At 38.8% G+C, this 23,541-nt stretch overlaps 1 protein-coding gene across 5 annotated transcripts in view; it reads left to right on the top strand.

The window, feature by feature from the left end:
- ERC2 (ELKS/RAB6-interacting/CAST family member 2) overlaps positions 1 to 23,541 on the top strand; it is a 1,123,201-nt gene that overhangs the window by 546,289 nt on the left and 553,371 nt on the right. For all 5 annotated transcript variants that reach the window (XR_008794491.1, XR_008794489.1, XR_008794490.1 and 2 more), the window contains one exon: positions 2,038 to 2,231. Coding sequence is in view for 1 of the 5 variants with exons in the window: in XM_056129131.1 (XP_055985106.1) it covers positions 2,038 to 2,231 (194 nt within the window). In the remaining 4 variants the exon portion in view is untranslated. The remainder of the gene's footprint in view (positions 1 to 2,037; positions 2,232 to 23,541) is intronic.

The raw sequence follows: 23,541 nt of genomic DNA, 5'->3' as shown, positions 1-23,541 counted from the left end.
AGTAGTTTTCCAATGTGAATATCTACAGTTTCTCTATCCAGTCATCAGTTAATTATTTTTAAGGGGCCTAATACCATCAGTTAGGTAGTTTGAGAGAAATGTCTTGAAAAGGTTTTTAGCTGCCATAAAAATGGTGGTAATATAGTATAAAAATGGAAGAGAATTTACTTGAACACTTAAATTTTTGTTAAAAATTTAAAGCTTTATTTTAAATACTTTTGTTATAAAAGCAATAAATTAATAAACATGCTTATCACAAAAGTAGGTATGTATATAGCAGTTATTTTCCTTTAAAATAGTAATTACATTTTGAATTGATTAATAATGAATTTGTATAGCAATTACTTCAATTTAATATAAAATATAAAAATTTTATCTTATAAACTACTAAAGTTATCTAATATCAGTACTATTTTATATTAACATAATTATTCTGGAAAACTCAGTAACCTATTAAAATGAAACCTTGTATATTTTTTAAATAAATAAAAATAAATAAGTGTTCTTTAAATAAGTGTTGGCAAAAGGGTATAAACCAGTAACTGATAATATATTGATATATTTTTTGGTATGGATATGTATATATTTCTAAATTCTTCTGCATAGTTGATTTCATTTCTTAAATCAGACAATTTTAGATGAAAGGATGTGAAAGAAAATTATTCTCCCTCTATCCTCATGCTTAAATAATATGTTACAAGCAAAATATTATTCAAAAATTATTATTTTGTCATAAATAAGATTTATTTTTATTCATACTAATATTTGAATTTTTTCTACTAAGTCATTGCAAAGATTGTCAACCTTCTAAAAGTAGTAGTAGTATTAATTTTTCTAACGATGCATGATTCATTTGACCCCACAGTAGTTATATCTTGCTTGCCTTGCTTTTTCCCTGAAATTGAAAAAAGCATATAAAATATAAAACACACAATGAACATCTGTTTTACATAGCAAGACAGCAGAACAACTTAAGTTCTATTAAATTGTTAACATTTTATTATTTCACACATGGATTTTGGAGATACATACATCGACATGACTTCTCTGAACTTTCTGTGTTGAATGTGCACTGTTAAACTACTTGTTTTTTCCCTGCCTGCTCTTTGAAGAAGTCAATTAGGAATAATGGGAAACAAGGGGTAGGCAAAACATTGCAGTGCAGTGTTATTTCCATCTGTCCGGGAATATTTCAGCCAAATGTTGATTTTAGGGGAAAAATAAAAGCCATAACACACTCTCACACACACAAAACCACATATACATTGGCTGAAAATTATTCTGCAGTGTTGTTGCTGTGTTGTTGCTTGTGTCTGTTCTTGTGTGTAACGCTGCCATTTACTCATGCATGTGTTTGCAGATATTCTGTGTGCTTGTTCATGAATTAGCTCATCATCCTGGTTCAGGTGAAAGTTAATCTAGAGAAAAGAATTCATGCGTATGACTGTTAGTTGAAAAAAAAAAGTCCTTCCTCACTTACTTCCAAGCCTTTTTTTCCAAGAATTTTTCTCAGTGGAATGGAGTGTTCAATGATCAGTATACCATTGTACATAATCTGGCTTTATATTGGCTACTAACAGTTTCTTGAAAAAAATCTAATATGATTTTGTCTCAATTTCTCTGTATTCAAAATTAAAGCAATTGTTATTGATCACCTCCTTAACTGTGAGTAATTGAGTTGTCTTGGATTTTCTTGCCAAATAACCAGGAATAACTCCATCATAGTTTATACCACTACTCATTCCCCATGTCTTAACTGGGGGTAAATACAACAACAAGTCTTTACTTAATTAAAGAAAATATTAATTATAGAAGTACTACCCTGTGCATGTATAATGTGGTTAAAAATCCTCATTGTTTTAAGGTAGCTGAAATCTGTGATTTTCCTATTTTCCTTTTTAACTGACAGTATACCCATAATTCTTGGTGGTTATTTTGTTTTTCTTTTTAATGTCATTTTCTGGCCTTTGGTGACTGCAATGTCTATTGTTCTAAATTGTTGTCTTAACTACACTCTTTACAAATATAATATTGAAGGCTCATAATATTGAAGATGACTCCAGGATGAATCCCGAGTTTGCAGACCGAATAAAACAGCTCGATAAAGAGGCGTCTTACTACCGTGATGAGTGTGGCAAGGCCCAAGCAGAGGTCGACAGGTTGCTAGAGATCCTCAAGGAGGTGGAGAATGAAAAGAATGACAAGGACAAGAAGATTGCAGAACTTGAGAGGTAAATTTTGCAGCCGTGTTTTGAATTGTTGGCAATGAGTGAACACTGATTGTTTAGTTGCCTGTTGCAGGTCTTGATGGATTTGGAGTGCATGTATATATTTCAAGTTGGAAAGTAGTTTTGTGGGAGGGATATGGTGTATTAGAAATAATGTGTTTCTGTGGAATATTCACAAGGGATTGGGATGAAAATGAGAGTGCATGGGCTTCCTTAGTATCTAAGAAAATAATTAGCAACTTTTTGGGAGTGATATCCATAATCTAGCATTTGTGCCATCAAAGCCTGTAAGAAATTGAGACTTTGACTATCTAAAACCTTATTTATTTTCCCCGTCTAAGACATGCATTTGTAACTAAGGTTTTCTCAAACAAAGAATATACTTGGGGATTCATCCAACACTGAGAAAGGGGGAAGTTGTTTTAATCCTTTGGATGTCTATGGGCACATCAAACCAAATTCATCTGAGGTTTTATTCCTTAGAAGTTCCTTAAAGAATTTGGTAAATAAATACATCTTAATAGGGAACAAGACAGATCTGTCCGATAGAAAATTCTTCTCAAGACAAAAGTTATTTAAGGGTTTCAGAGTATTTAGATTTTCACATAAATTATATATCTATATTGTATTTCTGTATAGTGTGGATTCTTAAAATAAGGATTCTAGCAGTGCTTTTCCATATATTTCATATAAGGTAGGGATTTCTGAAGAATATTACATAATTCCATAATCTCCTAGGATTTCTTATTGCTTCAGCAATAAGGCAGAATTTGTCATTTCTAGATTCAGTACATATGGAAGAGATCAGCAAATTTTGAATAAATCAGGGAACGTTTGCCAGTTCAGATCGAAATACTTGTGAGGCCTTATCAGACTTCAAAACATGTGCAGAATTCTATCTATAGTCTTGTGGAAACAACATGGATTTAGTGACAGAAAGACCTAGGTTTAAATATTGCCTCTGCTTCCTGCCAGCTGTGAGAACTTCATTACATTCTTTTATAATTAACTTTAAAAACTACTAAAATATGTCATACTTTTTAAGTAAAAAGTCCCCCTGTAAAGTGAGATGGTTATATCATTATAAAGAATTGAGTGCACCAATAAATTCTTGATTTAAATGACCATATTAGATGGATAGGTTAATTCTTAATTAAAATTCATCAGTTTCAAATATAGTATCTCATTGTTGTTTTATTTTTTTTTAAAGAAAACCTTATCATTAGTTGAAGGAGAGTCTAATTTTCATTCAGTGTGATCAGTTTTAGAAATGAAGTTGAGAATTTTCTCCCTGAGAAAAATATAAAGTCCTTAAAAGATGTCTTTTAATTTTATAACATGATACTATTCTGCCAATCTACAGGTTCAGAAAGCCACTTCTTTTAGATATGTCTAATCAGTTATTTTGTAACTATGTTTCAGGAACACCTAAGTTGTAAAATGCTTATGTGAGATCACCGAGAAATGACTTTTATGTTTTTTAAATAGGTACAAAAGTCAAAGTATTGACAACCTCTTGGTGATTGCCTTTGTGGCCAAAAAAAGACAAAACTATAACAGATTTTTCTTGACTCCTTGTTTATTGCTCTGGAAAGCAATAGACTGGTTGGCACTAGATATAATATCGCTATCATACTAATAATTCTGATTATATCTCAATAGGTTATATATGGACTCAGAGTGTTTCAGGTATCCTACAAAGCACATGAGCTATAGGACTGTATACAATTTAGTTAATAATGTCATTATCCCCATTTTATGGATGTAAAAACTAACTTGTAAAGATAAAATCTTGCTAAAGTTTACAGCATTTATAAGAACAATGGTTTGGACTTGAGTCCAGATCTAACAGATGACTGAAATTGACTGTTCCAACATGGACCAAAAGAAGGAAGTTGGTCCCATAGCACAAACTATTCATGCAGTCAGTGGAGAGGCATTACCGCTGGGCCATGGGAGAACTGTCTTATTTTTATTAGCTTTTATGAGAGTAAGTGATGTGCTCCATATTTAGAAGACCCCTACCCCCAAGCACTAAACCAGCTCCCTAGACCTATAATTGAAAATCAGGACCAGCTACTATAAATATTTGCATACAATAACATAATTATCTAGTTGGGCAACAGGTTTTAGCTGGACCCTTTTGCCATTAAATCATCAAGAATATTCACATTTTTATTTCCTCAATATGGAATGCATTAAAACAACAGTGATTTTACAGGCATTTATCTTTATGTACTTTCTGCACATTTTCTTTATCTCTGTCTTTTCCTCTCCTTAAAGCTGATGCCTCCCAGGCACTGTAATTCATAAAACGTGTGGTGGGACTTGATTCTGTCCCAGTTCTCTGCTTGACTGTGTCTTGGGTCCAGCAAGAGAACATAGTCTGGGAAATGTCTGAGCCTCAGACCCCGAAGGAGGTGGGGGTTGAGATCAAGAGGGGAAGTTTCTTGGGAAAAGGAGAACTCGCCTTGGCCTGCCTTTCTGAAGCATTATCTGCTGGGCTACATATGTATTCTGACTAAAAACATCTTCCTTGAGTTGTCAGGCAGTCCTTTTCAAATTGGGCAGTATCTCCATTTGCTGGCTAAAATGACAAAATTCATACTTCATAATGTTTGGAGCTGAAGATCTTTTAGCCATATGACATATATCTCCATTTTGGAGTCATGGAGGAATGTTTGCACTTAAGTTTGTGATTTTGAAAACCGAAAAATTGAACTTGAAATAAATTTGTGGTCTTCAGTCTATAATGTAACCTATGGGAGTGAACAAACCTCTTGTTAAAAGTAGCTGGGGGGGGTGGGAGGGATACTGGGATCCATGGTGGTGGGAAATGGGCACTGGTGGAGGGATGGGTATTTGGTCATTGTATAATTGAAACCCAAGCACAAAAAATTTGTAAGTCTACAACTGTACCTTATGGTGTCTCACTAATAAAAATTAAAAATAAATAAATAAATAATAAGATAGTACAGAACTTAAGGCGTTAAGCAATGGAAAGTATAAGATTGAAATAATTCAAAGGCCAGTGGCATGGGTATACTTCTCTCTTGCAGAGAAATTCATGTTGCTTTTTATTCTAGAGTCCTCCCATGTTCTTTTTTATTATTTTTACATACATGCTCCAAATGGTAGATGCCTGGTGCTTACCTGGATGCATTTACCTCTTAAGTTCCATGTCGATGATTTTTTTTATCAGCTATTAAATATTTTGCTTTTCCAAGTGTCTTCATATGCAGCTCTTCCTGTAAATGCTTAGCTTGATTAGCCAGGCACTTCTGCCTTGGGCTGTGGGGAGTATGACACAAGTTGAATTGGGGACCTGGAGTAAAGTCCTGAAAGTTGATTCAAATCAGACTGAAGTCTTAATTCAATCTCCAAAGTGAGATAGCTTTTATATTACCAACCAAGTAGATAATTATACATTAGAGACTATGAGGTAGGTAGACTCTCTCTATCAGTGCCCATCAAGGCCTCTGAGTTGTATTCAGAATTTACCCAGAAGAATAAGAAGAGGTAAGCATTCAGTCAAGGTCTGTCTGGACTTCTAGCTTCTTACACGTGGGAAGAAACCAGCTAGGTGAGCTTTCATGTACTGATTCTAAATGTGTTACAGGGCTATCTGCACTTGTCTACAGGACAGGGAATGCCCAATTAAGCTGCTAGTTTGATCCCTCCACACCATGAAGGGCAGGTCCTTGGGGTTCTATTCCTAAGATACATCAGAGTAGAAAATATGATGGAACTTATCTAGACCAGAGTCTAATACCACTGGCCATTCGGACAGTAAAAAGTCATATATATATATATACATATATATATGTATAAATAAATATATATATGGTTGAAAAACAGACTCCTATTTTTCCTTCTGAATTTGTTCAGTAGCTTTCTGAAATAATTTTTTCAATGCCTTTCAGAACTCTTCAAACATAAATGTAACCTTATCTCAAAATTATGATAAACTGTGCTAAAAGTCTCATGGAAGATGGAAGAAATTTGATACCAGATCTGTTTGTCTTGATATAAACTTTTCTTACTATGTAATTTCCATTTAGGTTTGTTAATATGTTTTGAAGAATGGCCTCAGGCCATTCGCAACATGAGATTCTTGCGAAGGGTGATGGATATTGTAGGTATCTTTAAGGAATGATGGGTGCTAGGAGCTATTGGAAATAGCAGCCAAATCTTAAACATTTTCTTATTATTTAAGTCTCAAGGTCCTTAAAATTTGGCCAAGGATCTAGGTTTGTTCCACCTTTTTGCAGAAGAATCAAAAATAACAAGTGTGGCCAGTATTACAGAACTGTATCTAGCTTGCTTTTGATCGTTGTACATTCGTGATCACAAAACACGTGGCAGAGGGAATTCAGATTCAAGGAGTTACGAGAACAATGAGCTTAATCTCATTTTTTTCTTTTTTGAATTTCTTTATCACTAAAGGCAATGCGGTTTTGGTTTGAGATGTTCTTGTCTAAGTTTTCTCCTGAGCAATTGTTTGGTCTTTCCTTCCTGTTTGAAATGATTCAAACTGCTTCTTAAGAGTGTGATCTGGTAACAACACCAAATCAAAAGCTGGTGAAATATTGCCCTTTTTGTTGTTTGCAAAGGACTTTTTACCACTTCATAATGTGAACATCCGTTATGTTCACTATGGTAGCCTGAGTAAGATCACATTTTTTTTTCTTTTTCCCTTTTTGGTTTGTCATGAGGGACTTTATAGTTTTGATGGATTCGAGGGACATGTCCAAAGTTTTTGTAGAAGCACGTTGTCTAGTGTCTGTTTATTTTCAGTGGTGCAGTATACTTACTTTCACAATGGAAGAAGTTACTCGTGGCTCTGAAATTTGCCCTATTCTTTCTTGGGAGGTAAATAGGCAGGTGACTTTCACCAGAACCGCTACTTTCCTAGGTGCTCTGGTAGGCCACAAAAATGGAAATCCTCATAGAGAAAGCCAAATTGCTCATCTCCTTTTGGTTTTCAGGAATGAAGGAGTACATCTCATGACTCTAACCCTCCAACTTACTGATTCAAATAAAATCTTTCTGATATCAGCACTTACTGCCAACTCTAATAACACAGCAATTGCCATTTCAGTTTATTCAATAATAAAATTTTATATGCACACAAATAGAAACATTCTCTATAAATATTTCACCAGAAAATGGCAAATGCTGCCCTTGGGTTGCTGGTTCACATCAGTGTTTGTCGTGATTATGCATAAGAGAGCAGATGCCGGTTTCTCATGTGTAATATTTAAAATTATAGCTTACAGTACGTGCCCAGAGATTCAGGGCGGGGGAGGGGGGTAATAACAGACAAACGTTGCTTTATTGTCCTTCATTTGGTTATAAAACCTGCTAATATAACATCTGTTGGCTGTATGTTTAAAACTAATGCATTTCCTTCCTTTTATTCTCTTTTGCTATCCCCTTTCCTTTCTGCTTATCCTCCAAATTGCTGCTTTCACCCTTGCTCCAATCAGCTTGACTCTCAGGTCAGTACTTTCAGTTTTTCTTCTAACCACCTTCCCCACCTAAGCTCAATTTATTGCCTGCACTTGTTTAACAAACACATTTCTGAAATGGTTTCCCTCTGGCCACCACGGTCCCTCCCACCCCATTTCTTCCCATGTGAAGGGAACGTCTATTTTATGAGAAGCCTGTCTAGATGGGAAAAGGCGAAGAAGAGGATGGAAATCAATCACTGCTGGGTTAGCTGATGCATTCTATTCCTGGATTATAAAATAATCAGTAAGAGACATCATGAAATCATGATGAAAACTCCCTAGTGCAGCTCAGAACATTGACTTCATAACGATGAAACATGGCATTGTGGAAAAAAAACTAAATACAGAATGCTAAATTTAACCTAGGAGAACAAAAGATCTCCTCATCACACAGTGACTGAAAAGCTAAATTTAGTGGTGCAAAGTGTTTAGACTTTTCATTTAGTAAATCACTGTGTTGTGATAGATTTATACTTTTTTAAAAGTCAGGTTTGAAAATTATCAATGTGTTAGCAACACATTGTACACAGATGTCACTTCCTGTCATTGTATTGGTTTTTAGCTTTTTAACTTTGTTTTTATTAGCCATGAGACATACATTTAATTACCTAGGTCATTCCATATGGCACCAGATGTAAAACTAGATTCAGGATACCCTGATATTAATAGGTAAAATAGACATTTTGTTTGACAACTTATCCCAGGTTTGATTTCTCTAAGGTATGAGACTGAAGTAAAAAACTGCCTTCTCTTGCTGTTAATCATTGTAACACCTAGTGATTTCTTATTTGTTCAACCAATGAGTTCACTAAAGGATGCTAACAAAAGATAGAATAAAAAGACCAAAGTAGTAGCCAATAATCTGCTTTTATGAGAGATAAGCTGTATTACTTTCTCCTTATGCACCTTTTGCAGAGTCTGGGCCTTTTTATTCTGCCCACCCATGACTGGTCACCCAAATACTAGACCAATCATGTAAATCCACAGTGAATAATTTCAAACTAATGTCTCCTGTCCATGAGCCAGTTTTATTCCACTGCCACCCCAATCCCTGTGGCTCACAGTTCTTAATAATACACCTCTGATCTGTCTTCAAATCATACTGTCTATCCCACAGGGACAGCCTGGAACTTCCTCACTGAGATTGGGAGAAAACTCAATCTCAATAGTTCACTGAGCAGAAGTCAATAGCAGGGTCCTATGGAAGGACATACCAAAGGCCTCGTGACCATTAATTCACTTTGTATTGTCCCTGTGTGCAGAAATGAATATCATAATGAAGAAGGTGGGGAGAAGGGGCTTGCCCGCATGGCATCCAAACCTTACCTCCAAGTTTTGGATCGGCTCATTTAACGAAGCTTAAGCTATTCTCCTTGCCTGTCCTTTTTGTTTTATTTCTCCTTTTGCCTTCCCTTTGCTACCTCTTACCTGCACCTGCTAACAGTCAAGCCCTTGAAATCAGGAACTCCTGCTCTCACACTTCAGGCTTCCTGCACAGATCATTCGATGTGATTCACAGGCATTCTGCTATCATTTATGTTTGGGACCTTTTGGGCCCTATTCTTCCTTCCTGTTCTCCTGGTTAATGAGCCTGAGCCCTCACTCTCAGAACACAAGATACAGGGTGAGGACTCAGGAGATTGTGGGTAATGACATATTTCTAGGACAAGGGGCCCTGTGTGCTTTTTCAGTTTGGTAAAATGTACAGGTGATATCTGCTTGGGTGGCATACAATGATTACGGTGAGATTCTGATCATTTCCATGTCATTTACTCAGTTGCCCCTAATGAGTATGATTGATACAACGTATAATTCTTGTGATCAGTCTCTGATTTTTTCAGTGCAGAAGGAATTGATCAACCTGACTCTTCACAAAACAAGAAAAGTTGAATTCTGGAAGCTTTCTTGAGTTTTAACCATACTTTTTTCCCACAAAACACTTCTAGGTTTACCAATTAAAATGAAATGAAAATGTAACAAAAGAATGGAATGCATGCTGTCTTGACTGTTCATTCTTTATATGAATCACTTTCAAAATGTATGTATTTGTATGTATACGCATACTTATGTATATTTGCATATACATAAGTGTAAAGTGTATATGTGTATTCATGTATCTTACTTTGAGAAATTATGTGTGGTCTTTCTTAGCATAGTTGTTTGTAATTTGCCCTGAACCACCTTACTTCCCAGTCTGACTATCCTTATCTCCTTTTCCATGTAAACTCCCATGCTTAAATTCAAGTGGACAGATATTAATATTGGGTCTCATAAATGCTATTATTGTATTCTAAATCTTTTGGGGTTTTCACTTAAGGAAATTTCACTTCTGTCAAACTCTTTATCCACAAACCAGTGAAAAGTTGGAAAAGTTTAATAGGGTCTCTGCATTCTTTTAGAAGAGGGCATATATGAAATCTGCTCATTTGTTGTGAGATTATGGTGTGAGTTATGACAGATGAGGTTATCTAGATAAATGTGTGCAGGAATTGGCTAAAAGAGAGTCATAGTTCAAAATTCTGCCAGAGAACCAACCAGGTAAAACCAGAAAACTCAGACTGTCTTAGTCTCTGTCAGCATCTAACTTGCTTTTCCTGGTTGTGTTTCAATATTCTTTTTAAAAGGAAATGAGCTGTCTTGGGAGCAAGCCTTGAGGGGGCCCTCCCTGCAAGGTCTTAAAGAGGGGGATTGTGAGTAACAGGCATGAGCATCTAGAAAGTAGACTCAAGCTTCTAGCTAGTGCCTGGCACCATGATCATGATCACGATCATCCTGTTGTTTGTTGATTGCCTCGAGCAGGCACCAGTAGTGTCTTCTTCTTCCTAGCCCTGAGATTTTAAAAGAGCCACATTCAATGCTCTTTCAGGGCTAGGAGAATGAGACCTATCATTGTTACTGGTATTTGACATATTGAGTATGACACGGGAAGTTTGCCAGACTCTGCTATGAGAGCAGGATACTTTCGGTTGCCTTCGGGGTTCTCCAAAGTAAAAACGAGATAATAAGATGTTGCGTGGCCACAAAGGCGGCCGCACACTTTCAGGAGCTGGGTTTTATATTCTCTGGGTCTTGCCCATTGATGGGACCACCTGGCGCTGACAGCAGCTGGTGGGTGTAATGCCTACCTACTGAAAGGTAGGGTATCTGGATGGAGAAGACCCAGTCCTGATCCAAGCAGGCTTGGCGATCTCAGCCTTGGGACTCATATGCCGGGGTTCCTCTGCCAGATCCTTCATGCATGAGACTTGTCTCATGTGTGGAGAGTGGTGTCTGGATGTGTGTAGAGTGGTCTCAGCATGGCTGTGACTGGTTCTGGAGGTCTTCGGCTGCCGGGGCTCTGCTCGGGGTGGGGAGGGAAACTCAATTCTGTGATGCTCTTTCAAAACTGAACACTATGCTTTCAAATCCTCATTATATAAAAAGATGAAATCACTACTCCTGAACCTTCAGGGCCTCTCCCCCAAAGAAATAATGAAAAATACCTTTCCTATAGGGCTGGAGCGATACCACAGTAGGTAGGGCATTTGCCTTGCAAGCGGCCAATATGGCCAACCCGAGTTCAATTTGTCTGCCCCTCTCGGAGAGCCTGGCAAGCTACCGAGAGTATCTTGCCCCCATGGCAAAGACTGGCAAACTACCTGTGATGTATTCGATATGCCAAACACAGTAACAACAAGTCTGACAATGGAGACGTTACTGGGCCCGCTCGAGCAAATTGATGAACAACGGGAGGACAGTGTCAGTGACCTTTCCCATAGCATCCCTTTGCTTCTGCAATTTGCTTGGGTTAGGTCTTGTTTCCTCAGCATGTATGTGTATGACACCTACCTAGGCTAGACATTCACAATTCTAGACTGGTCTAAAATTTCAAAGAAAAGGGAATGTGCACTTGTGGAGGGATGGGTGTTTGATCATTGTGTGATTGTAACCCAAACATGAAAGCTTGTAACCTTCTCACGGTGATTCAATAATTTTTTTTTAAAAAATTAAAAAAAGAAAAAAATTAATTAAAAACAGAAAATTGAAAGCACTCCACTGTACACTGTCCTCACTGTTCTTCCACTGTTCATAGATTTACTTGAGTGGGCCCGGTAACGTCTCCATTGTGACACTTCTTGTTACTATGTTTGGCGTATTAAATACGTCATGGGTAGCTTGCCAGGCTTTGCTGTGTGGGCAAGATACTATCGGTAGCTTTGGGGCTCTCCAAAAGAGGAGGAGGAATCGAGCCCAGCTTGGCCGGGCCGGCCTCATGCAAGGCAAATGCCTTACCACTGTGCTAAAAAATACTGCATATTGCTTTTTTTGTATTCATAATGAGTGTTGATATTACTGAGAGAAATAACAGCAGTAGCACTACTCTGATGATGAGTGGTACCTAAGTGTCATGAACCACTTTTTATGTATTATTTACTTTGCGACTTCACAATAACTATATGAGGAGGGTATTGTCCTTTCTTCCATATTGGCAAAGGGCAAACTGGAGTCCTTGAACATTCACTATATTGCTCAGATCAATGCAGCTAGTAAGTAAAAGAGTTTGAGTTTACAAATCTTCAAAACTTTCCCTAACCAATGCTTTCTGATTCACAAATGGTGCCTTTTACTCCATCTGCTCCAATCACATTTAATAAATGTTCCAAGGATAGCTGCAGAAGGGAAACCTGTGCCATTGTGTTCCCTCCACACAAAGTTGATGTAGATAGAGTATGTAGTGAAGTGCTTGGAGAAAACCTCCTCAATTAGATTCACCTTTTCCTTCACTCTCCAACCTATCTGCACCCATCCAAGAAAATTTATTTTTTATGAATCTAGCCCTTCTTGGAAGGAACAGAACAACCATCTCCAAATGCAACAGTTATGGGTACCTAGGTCGAGAAGTCAGCATGACGAATGACCTGACACCTGAGTTGCGCAGGAAGAAGAGAGTGGCTTGGAACGCCTTCAAGAGCATTGAAGAAATAGCTAAGAGGACGAAGAACCTCCAGCTCTAGGCACATCTCTTTGATTCCACTGTTCTTCCTGCATTAACATACGCCTCAGAGACCTGGGCCCTAAGCAAACAGGATGAGAATGCTATTTGGATCTCCCAAAGAGGAATTGAAAGAGCTATGTTTGGAGTATCATGTTTCACTCAAATGAGAGAAAGAATCCGGAGTTCCGACCTCCATCGATGATCAAGAATGAGGGACGCTGTCTCTTTTGCCACGGCGTCAAAAATCAGATGGGCTGGTCACGTAATGAGATTTGGAGATGAACGCTAGACTAGAGCCGTTATTGACTGGATTCCATGGGACATCAAAAGACCACATGGCCGCCCACCTACGAGATGATCAGACTTCTTCATCAAGACCCTGAATGATCGGTTTGAGGCTCTTCATGTTCCTAGAATGAACAGACGCCATTGGGCTACACTAGCATGTGACAGGGACAAATGGAGACGTTACTGGTGCCCACTCAAGCAAATCGATGATTAATGGGAAGTCAAGTGATCAAGTGATCGAGCCCTTCTGGGTCAATTCTCCTGGTCTCATCTCCCAATGATCCTCTCCCTCCAAGATTTCTCTATGCAGAGCAATATCACAGTCTAAGTTGGCAGACATACCCTGAATCTTGTTGAATAAATGTTTGTTTTCCACCCAGATCCTCCAAATTCCAGTTTTCCACCCAGATCCTCCAAATTCCAGTAGGCGGGGGTCACACCCACCAACTGGCCCCCTGGCGCCATGTAATCCCATTAGCGGCCAAGACTCAGAGACTATAAAAACCAGCTCCCGGAAGAGAACAGTGCAGTCTCCTGCCCCCGCACCTGGCTGTCCTCGCCGGGGCCCATTGGAGGGGAGCGGGTTGAGCTTTCCTCCGCGCCCTGACCAGGGTTCCGGCAGCCGAAGACCTCCAGGACCAGCCACCACCATGCTGAGACCACTCTCCGCACACCTGAAGGTACCTGCAGAGGGACAAAGCCACGCGGATTCCGGGGCTGAGATCTCCAAGCCTACTCGGATTGGGGCCGAGCATCCTCCACCCAGATCCTCCAAATTCCAGTAGGCGGGGGTCACACCCATCAAGTGGCCCCCTGGCGCCGTGTAATCCCATCAGCGGCCAAGACTCAGAGACTATAAAAACCAGCTCCCGGAACCGCACGGCCACATTTGTGGCCGCGCGACATCTTATTATGACATCTTATTCCTACTTTGGACAAACTGGCAGGCTACCGAATGTAGCCTGCCCACACGGCAGAGTCTGGCAAACTCCCCGTGGCGTACCCAGTATGCCAAATACCAGTAACAATGATGGGTCTCATTCTCCTAAAGAGCCTTGAATATCATCTCAGGGCTAGGATGAAGGAGACGTTACTGGGGCCTGCTCTAGGCAATCGACGAATAACAAGATGATTTGTGATTTGTGATTTGTGAAATGTTTGTTGAACAAAGGAACTTCTGTGAGTGTCTTCTTATCCCTCCTACCTTTTATTTGGTCCCCATAGAGATGTGTTGGGAGGTTCTCTCTGGAATCTGAGTTGACTAAACTGGCTACCATACCTAATTTTAGGCTGGAAGGATTGATACATCATATTCCATTAATTTCTATCAAATTAGACTTAAAACTTTTAGAGAAATGGAAAAAAATACAAGGGGAGGAGAAAAAAATCTTGAATTTATCTCGTTTCTTCCTCCTTTCTGCTTTGCTTCCTCTTCTCTTTCTCCTTCTTTCTCCTCTCTATCTTCCACCCCTCTAACCTTTACCCATGTTACCTGTTTATTGAAATCCTTCTCCCTCTAAAGCAATTTTGTTAATTTTTTTTTTTACTAGTAAAACAGACATGACCGTTTTCCTTATGGAACTCAAAGATTAGCCTGTCCTGTAAGGAAGAATTCGGCCACTAACAAAAATAGTTTATCCAATTTATTTTAGTGACTAAAAAAAAAATGGGTTTCAGGTGTTTTGTTTTAAATTCTTTTTCCTTTTGGCATGGAAAGAGTTATCCACGGGTCAGAAAATCATTTCCCTCTTTAAATTGCCTTATACTAATACTGACATTTCTGGTGAAGTGTTAGAAAATTTTATGCCCAAGCATGCCTGGTAGAAAGCCAGAAATCAGTTGAATTTTCCTGGGGTGCAAATATTTTATTGGGGGCGGAAAAAGTTGTTTTCTCTGATTTACAGCTCCTGCAAATATAAAGTGGATTCTATATTTGGAAATGGTTTTGAACACCTGAGGTATAGCCATGTATTGGTTCTTGCACCTTTTTGACTTTGCCTTGGTGGAACTTGCCGTGGTAGCATTTTTCCGAGCCAGCTATAATTTGTAGAACTTATTATAATAAAATTTAAAATAAAATAAACACTACGGCATTATTTTTACATTTTATTTTTGTTTTGGGTTGGAGCAGTAGCACAGTGGGTAGGGCATTTGCCTTGCATGTGGCCGACCCGGGTTTGAGTCCTCTGCCCCTCTGGGAGAGCCCGGCAAGCTACTGAGAATATCTTGCCCACTCAGCAAAGCCTGGCAAGCCATCCGTGATGTATTTGATATGCCAAAAACAGTAACAACAAGTCTCAAAATTTGTTGTGAGATGTTACTGGTGCCTGCTCGAGCAAAATCAATGAACAACGGGAGGACAGTGCTACAGTGCTATTTTTGTTTTGCCCTACTGTTCTGTGTGCTCTAGAATGGTGAAGAACACTGAAGGAACATAATTGGCACTATGCAGTAACTATTTAGTAGTCCCTATATGTTTCTTTAATGAATTATGTATTGAAGTTCCTTGGTGATGAGTGAAAATGTTTTCAACTCACAAATCTGTCAAAAGAATGACAACAAGAACAGCAACAGCAAAAATCAGGAGGCAATCTTAGGTAGGCCTCAATAAATCCTGGCCCCTGATACAAAATATCAAATTGTTGTATTTAGCCTGCCATTTGTATTTTTTCAATAATGTTTTTTTTCCCTATTCCTTTCTTATCCCTGGTTTTGGTTGATAGTACCACATGGATGGGTATCAGCAAATAGTAAATCTCTCAAGATATGTTAGACTTTGGGTAAATGTTGAAATGTGGAAGGAATTTTTGGGGAAAAAGTTTCTTAGTATTATTGCAAATCACTTTTTAGAAATATAATATCTTATTTCCTTTATTTGGGTTTCCTTATGAAATGTGAATTCTGTCACTTCATTACCTACAATACCAACTCAAGTTGAAGGGAAATCTATCCAACTAGTGATGAGGACATTCTTCCCTACTGGATAGAGGTGTTTAGACATTTTAAACTATACAATATTACATTTTTTCAGAGCCTACATTTTTAAGGGAGTGGCACTTAAAAGTCAATGTCCACTGTTTGCATTCCATTGAAGAAGATACATATATTTGGGCTGGAGTGATAGCACAGCGGTAGGACGTTTTCCTGCACGCAGCCAGCCCGGCCGAGCTGGGTTTGATTCCTCCGCCCCTCTCAGAGAGCCGGGCAAGCTACCGAGAGTATCTCGCCCACACGGCAAAGCCTGGCAAGATACCTCGTGACATATTCAATATGCCAAACACAGTAATGAGAAGTCTCGCAATGGAGATGTTACTGGGCCTGCTCCTGCAAATCGATATTTGGCATATATGCCAAATAATTTGAATTTTTATTTGTAGTGAATTATGATGAGTTCATAATATTTTGTGTTTTACTCTACTTCAAAATCATTACATTTATAATATTAAACTTTCATATATGTAATATTAAAATTTCATATATGTATATGAAAATAGCATGTAATATTATGACATCCGTTTATTTTGATTTGGGCACAATTGTTTCATTAGAAATGGAAAAAAAGTTGTTTTTCTAAGTCACAGTTCCTGCAAAAATAAAGTGGCCTGTGTAAAATTATTTTTGTAGCAAAATCTTAATTCTAGAAATTGTAGAGTTGATAGGTAAACAAATAGGTTTCCCCTTGAAGGAGTGTGGCTTCTTTTTCAGTCTATAAACAGTAAAACAGGTTTTAATCTACCTGCTGAACAAATCTCCTCTTTCATTTTTTTCCCAAATTGGTAACATTGTTAACATAAACACTATTTTGTTGGCTTATATAGACACCTGTACACAATAACCCATGTTTTACATTTGTCAAAGGTGTTTGAAAGTGCATGCCTCTCAGATTATTGGAGAAATGTACCACTACTTGTGAGACTCCACAATTAATGTGAAAACACAGTGGTAAACATAACTAACTCAAGACATTCTTAAAGAGAGACAAGGGGGAAAGATTTCATAGAGAAAATTGCTTTGCAAAATTTTACTAGGAGAATGTCTCTAGAAAGTTCTGAGAACATGCCTACCACCATTCTTCAGATGAGAACTTGAAGAGAGCGAACTGTGTCTCATTGGCTTTTGCTATTGGTCAACTATAATATTCCTGCTGGAAAGATCTCGAAGTGATGTGTGAGCTGAAGTGTAAGAGAGTGGTTTTAAATTTAACTTCAGAGCCCTCTGCTATTTAATCATATGTCAGTTTGATGGTTCCAAGGACAGCATGATATGTTGCTCACAGATAATTACCGTGGAGAGAATGAGTTGATTATAATAACGAATAGCCAGAGAATCTTCTGATAACCTGTGATGAGTGGGCTTTGGTGAGAAACACTCACTGGGCAATTGGTACATAGGTGTCCTATCACTTCGGTGAGTGTGGGTGCTCTTGCGTCACCTAAAGATGGAAGGCCCAGGCTTTTTAGGGATTCCCAAACAGATAAAGTAACACTACTCTTATATTTCATGCGTGTCATCACTCTAGGTCAAGTATGACTATATGTTCGCATTATAATCCTTGTTATTTAAACTACTATCCATTGTCAGAACATTGCATATAGAAAATCAAACTCCATCCAAAGAAATACCATCATTGTTGCGGCATATCGGACACATGGCTACACATCTTTAAGCACATCTTTATGAATGTAAAATAAAGACAGATATATTGTACTTACCCTCTTTCCCCCCATTGGCTTGTGAAGAGGGTGTATATTGAAGGTAAAGCAATCTGGCACATATTCGACAGATCTTTATTAAGTAGTGAGTGTTATCATGGTTATGGTTTACAATGAAGGTTCTCATGCTGAGAACCACAAGTGAGCATAAAGAGCTTCTGCAAGAAAGTGCTTAGATTCTATTAAAATTCTATAAGGAGCTTCATTTGCTTTTCAGGGATTGAACACTTTTTTTAGATTATAAACGTGAATATTTTATATACTTCCCCCTCCCTGAGTCACTGGTAAGACTGGAGGGAAACATTTAATGGTGGTTGTGATGTAGTCATATATACACTGAAAAGATATGGAATTATATCTCTAAAACACTTAGAGTATGTTAGCTAAACGTGATCTCATTTTTAAAGAAAGTAAAGAGCCCCTTTGGAACCATCCACCATTTTGGATACTACATGTTATTTTATAATAGTTACTACATAGGAGTGACTAAAACTATGAAGTTTTAAACTGCTTAGTATAGTATATAGACAGATATAAATTTCATAAAGCATTTTTTGTGAAGGACTACTAAATAACTCTAATGGCAGTTTTCATTTCATTTCATCATCCTGTTATTCGTCGATTGGCTCGAGCAGGCCCCAGTAACGTCTCTTTCATCCTAGCCCTGAGATTATATTCAAGGCTCTTTAGGAGAATGAGACCCATCATTGTTACTGGTATTTGGCATATTTGGTGCGCCACGGGGAGTTTGCCAGACTCTGCCCTGTGGGCAGGCTGTATTCAATAGCCTGCAAGTTTGTCCAGAGTAGGAATGAGATAATGAGATATCATAAAAAGATGTTCTGATAAGATGACGCGTGGCCGCGAATGCGGCCGCGCGGTTCCGGGAGCTGCATTTTGTAGTCTCTGAGTCTTGGCCGTTGATGGGATTACACGGCGCCAGGGGGCCAGGTGGTGGGTGTGACCCCCGCCTACTGGAATTTGGAGGATCTGGGTGGAGGATGCTCGACTCCAATTCGAGTAGGCTCGGAGATCTCGGCCCCGGAACCCGCGTGGCTTTGTCCCTCTGCCAGTACCTTCATGTGAGCGGAGAGTGGTCTCAGCATGGTGGTGGCTGGTCCTGGAGGTCTTCGGCTGCCGGAGCCCTGGTCAGGGGTGGGGAGGAAAGCTCAACCCGCTCCCCTCCAAGGGACTCCGGCGAGGAACAGCCAGGCGCAGGGGCAGGAGACTGACTGCACTGGTCTCGTCCGGGAGCTGCATTTTGTAGTCTAATGGCAGTTAATCACTAAAAAAAAACAAACAACAAAAATCCTTGTGAATTCTTTTCACCAGGAAAATTCAGCCTATAATTTGGAAAGTAATCTTTTTATTTTTACATCACTTGATCACTTGATCCCCCATTATTCATCGATTTACTCGAGCGGGTGCCAGTAACGTCTCCATTCATCCCTGTTGCGAGCTAGCATAGCCCAATGGCATCTGTTCGTTCTAGGAACATGCAGAGCCTCAAACCGATCATTCAGGGTCTTGACGAAGAAGTCTGACCTTCTTGTAGGTAGGCATTCATGCGATCTTTTGACGTCCCATGGAATCCAGTCAGTAATGGCTCTAGTTTAGTGGTTGTCTGTAAACCTCCTTACGTGTCCAGCCCATCTGATTTTTGTTGCCTTGGCAAATGAGACAGCATCTCTGATTCTTGAGCGTTGACGGAGATCAGAATTCCGGATTCTCTCTCTCATTTGAGTGAATCGTGATATTCCAAGCATAGCTCTTTGGATTCCTCTTTGAGAGACCTGAATAGCGTTCTCATCCTGTTTTCGTAGGGCCCAGGTCTCTGAGGCATATGTTAATGCAGGAAGAACAGTGGAATCGAAGAGATGTGCTCGTAGCTGGAGGTTCTTTGTCCTCTTAGTTATTTCTTCAACGCTCTTGAAGGCATTCCCAGCCGCTCTGTTCCTCCTGCGCAACTCAGGTGCCAGGTCATTCATCATGTTGATTTCTCGACCTAGGTATATATAACTGTTGCATTCGGAGATGGTGGTTTCGTTGAGAGCGAATGGAGCATCAGGAACGAGGCTGTTTCTCATAAACATTGTCTTCGTAAGATTCAGCTGTAGTCCGACCTTTCCACACTTACGGTCGAAGTCGTTCAGCATTTGTGCCACTTGGCTGATGTTTGGTGTTATTAGAACGATGTCATCAGTAAAGCGGAGGTGGTGTAGTTGCCGACCATCTATCTTCACTCCCATTCTTTCCCATTCTAGTTGTTACATGATGTTCTCGAGGGTGGCATATAAAATAAAAATTTTATTTTTACATATGCATGTATATATAAAATTATTATAGAATACAGTAATTATATATACAAAGATAGTATATAAAATATGATATGTGTAAAGATATGTACATATTCTTGTAAGTGAATTCCTTTTCATACATCCATAAAGAGATCTGGTATTGAGTTTAGAGGATAAGCCAATATTCAAGTGTGTTTCAACATCCATTATTTTATTTTCTTAGCATATTGATTTTCATCAAATAATAATTGTGCAAATCAGGCACTGAGATATAACCAGCATTGTCCCCAAATGTACTATTGAAAACAATGAAAACATGTTGAGAAATAGGATTTACAGTGTCATATTTATTCAAGTGATATAAAACAATGCACACTCTATACCTTCCCTTCTTACAAAACAAAAATGCCTCTGAAATGTTTCCATATTAATGTTTAAAATATTTCCATTTCTTTTTCCCCGTTTACATTGCACTGACCTTCTCTTAAAGACCTTTTAGTTTGTTTTAAAACTTTCCTCCTCAGATGGCCTATCTGATCTGATGAATAGTTTGGAATACATTTAATCTTGCCTGCATATCAACATATTTGAGGGATAAATTCAAGAACAGCACAATTCTAATTTTGATAGCTATTTTTCCAGTTGCCATTCACAGTGAGCTTCTTAAATTGGGGGAATTTTGGGGAATTTGAAAAATGGAAGATGAAAATATCATTTAAGAGTAGCTTTAATTTGCTTTCACTTTATTAAAAATAAATACTGGGGGTCAGAGAGATGGTATAGCGGGTAGGACGCTTGCTTTGGAATGCGTTTGACCAAGGTTTGATTCCTGGTGCCCCGTAGAGTCCCCCCAGTCGGCAAGGAGTGACTCCTTACCACAGAGCCAGGAGTAAGCCCTGGGCACAGCTAGGTATAGCCCCAAAACCAAGCCAAAAAGGGAAAAAAGATTGGTATTTTTTAACATGTTCTTAATTTTTCATATTAGTTTTTTTGTCTTTTTCATTTATGAAATTTATATATTAGGAAAGTTACTCATACTTTCCTAGTAGGTAGGAAATGTCTTTTGATTTGTGTATTAAATGTTATTCTCTGCTAGTTTGCTTTTTATTTTTATTTTGCAAATAGCAATCTTTGTTACAAAGAAATTTTTTAAAATATTTTACGTATTTAAACAGTCCTTTATGTGTTTGGAATTTTGTGTAATAATTAGAAACTAATTCCATTCTTTTAAAAAAAAGTGTAAGAACAATTGTTCTGTGCTTTCTTTCCAGTGTTTTTGTGGTTTGCTTTTCTGTACTTAAGTCTTTGAACCATCTGGAATTTATCTGAGTATAAGGTATAAATATGACTTCTCCCCCCACCCCCCAGGTCAAGTGAAGTTTAAATGTCACTTCCTCTTTTGCCTTTCACTGAATCTATCCCTGCCTAGGTTAGGTTTGTCTCTAGTTTCTCACCAGAACACGAAGCTCTTATTTAACTTTTGTTCAATTATCTATCTTCCCAGTCTAGAGCAAACTTCTCCTGGAACCTGTTTTATCACCCAGTGCCTGAAAATAGGAGACTATTAATAAAAATTTGTGGGCATAATTAAAAATGTGAGTTGTAAAGAACTGATGTTGCAAAGAAGGAGAAAGTATGAGTAATTGAAGCTCCGGAAAGGGCATGCAGTGTGGAATGTGAACCACTGAGACCACAGAAAGGGAAACAAGTCAATGGGGTGGTGGATTAGCAGCCTTCACTATCCAGGACCAGGAAATAGCTCTGTTTAGGGTCACTGTGGGCCCTGGATAGCTTTCCCATACTCTTCTCTGGGAGATTCAGCACAATTGTCTTTTTTTTTCTTCTTATTCTTACGAATCCTAATATCTCACCTTTTCCTATATTTGATGGAGCCTACCTTGCATCGAGATCTCCACCTGACTGTTGCCAGGTATCATTTGTTAAAAATATTGCAAGAGCTCAGAACAAGTTTTGTCCAGGCTGTGCTTTAGATGCTTTGAAATTGTTATGTAGCCTTGTCTGGGAATCAGATTAGAGAATAAGAATCTAGCAGTGGGGAAAAATGGTGTTACCCATGGCAAAGAGTGACAAATTTATATAAATATCAAGAGTAATCAAAAGGGAGAAATTGGCGAAGTTTCTATGAGTGAGATCGGATTTGAACTGGATCAGAAAAATGGAAAAGATTCTATTGATGTATAACAAGGTGATTAGCATGAACAAAGTTCTCAGAGGTGCATGGTGCAGGATTTGCTCAGAAAAGACATGAAGTTGTGTAGCTGAGGCACTGGAGTTGTGGGAAGGGTTGGCAGGAAGAATTATCAGGACCGGGAAATCCTTGGTGCTTAGCTGAAAGATTCAGAACTTTTTAAAGCTGGAAATAGCATATGCAGGGAATGGAGGGTTAACTGTCACTTCTTTATTCCTGAAGGGTAGGCAGTAGTCCAAGCTATGTGTTAGCACTAGATGTGAAATGAGAGTACAGGCTTAAAAGATACAAGGATAGTTAATGAAGCAAATGGGCAAAATATGAAAATCAAACACCAGGGCTGTGACTCAAGTGGTGGAGACTGTGTCTTGCATGAGCAAACCTGGGGTTCATTTTGGGCACTGCATACCTCATCCCCTCCACATACAGTTGTGACCCTGTGGCTTTAGAGGACCACAGCGTGTGATTAAAAGGTAAGGTAAAGGCCCTCCCGTTGATCGTCGATTTGCTCGAGCGGGCCCAGTAACGTCTCCATTGGAGACTTTGTTGTTACTGTGTCTGGCATATCGAATACTCTCGGTAGCTTGCCGGGCTCTCCGAGAGGGGTGGAGGAATCGAACTGGGGTCGGCCATGTTGGCCGCTTGTAAGGCGAACGCCCTATCCGCTGTGCTATCGCTCCAGCCCCTGCTATTGCTCCAGCGTGTGATTAATTTTAAAAAAATAAGAAGGGGCTGGAGAATAGCATAGTGGGTAAAGCACTTGTCTTTAATGAGACTGCCTCCAGATCAGTCCCCACCCATGTGGTCCCCCAAGCACTCCAAGGAATGATCCATTCTAATGAGTGCAGAACCAATCTTAAGCCCTGACTTGAGCACATCCGGGTATGACCTTCCCTCTAAAAGCAAAGAGAAAAAAAGTCAATAGTCTAGGGGAAGGAACAGAAAAAATAATTGTGGAAGGATCTTAAAAACACTGATGAAAGAATTGGTATAGTAGCTCTGCGACTATTAAAAAATGACCCTGCTAGTATTTTTAACTATGATTCCCTAATAAAATTATTTAGCAGTCTGTTTCTTTCTTTATGTTACTCTGCTTCCAAAAAGAAAAGAAAAATAAAATCATGTTTCAACTACAAAACAGGAAAATGAAGCAAGGAATGGTGCTATGCACTCTTCAAAGTTTATCACAGATTTTTTCTTACAGCAAGCCAGGGATAGTAGGTGCTATTATTAGTCCCAATTTTGAGATGAGGAGACCAAGGCCCAGAGAAGTTACTTAATCTGCTCACTGTCACACAGCTATTATGCAAAGGAGCCAG

This window comes from Sorex fumeus, unplaced genomic scaffold, assembly GCF_029834395.1.
Source record: "Sorex fumeus unplaced genomic scaffold, SorFum_2.1 ptg000072l, whole genome shotgun sequence".
NCBI classification, from domain to species: Eukaryota; Metazoa; Chordata; class Mammalia; order Eulipotyphla; family Soricidae; genus Sorex; species Sorex fumeus.
This window is presented reverse-complemented; position numbering and strand designations above follow the sequence as displayed.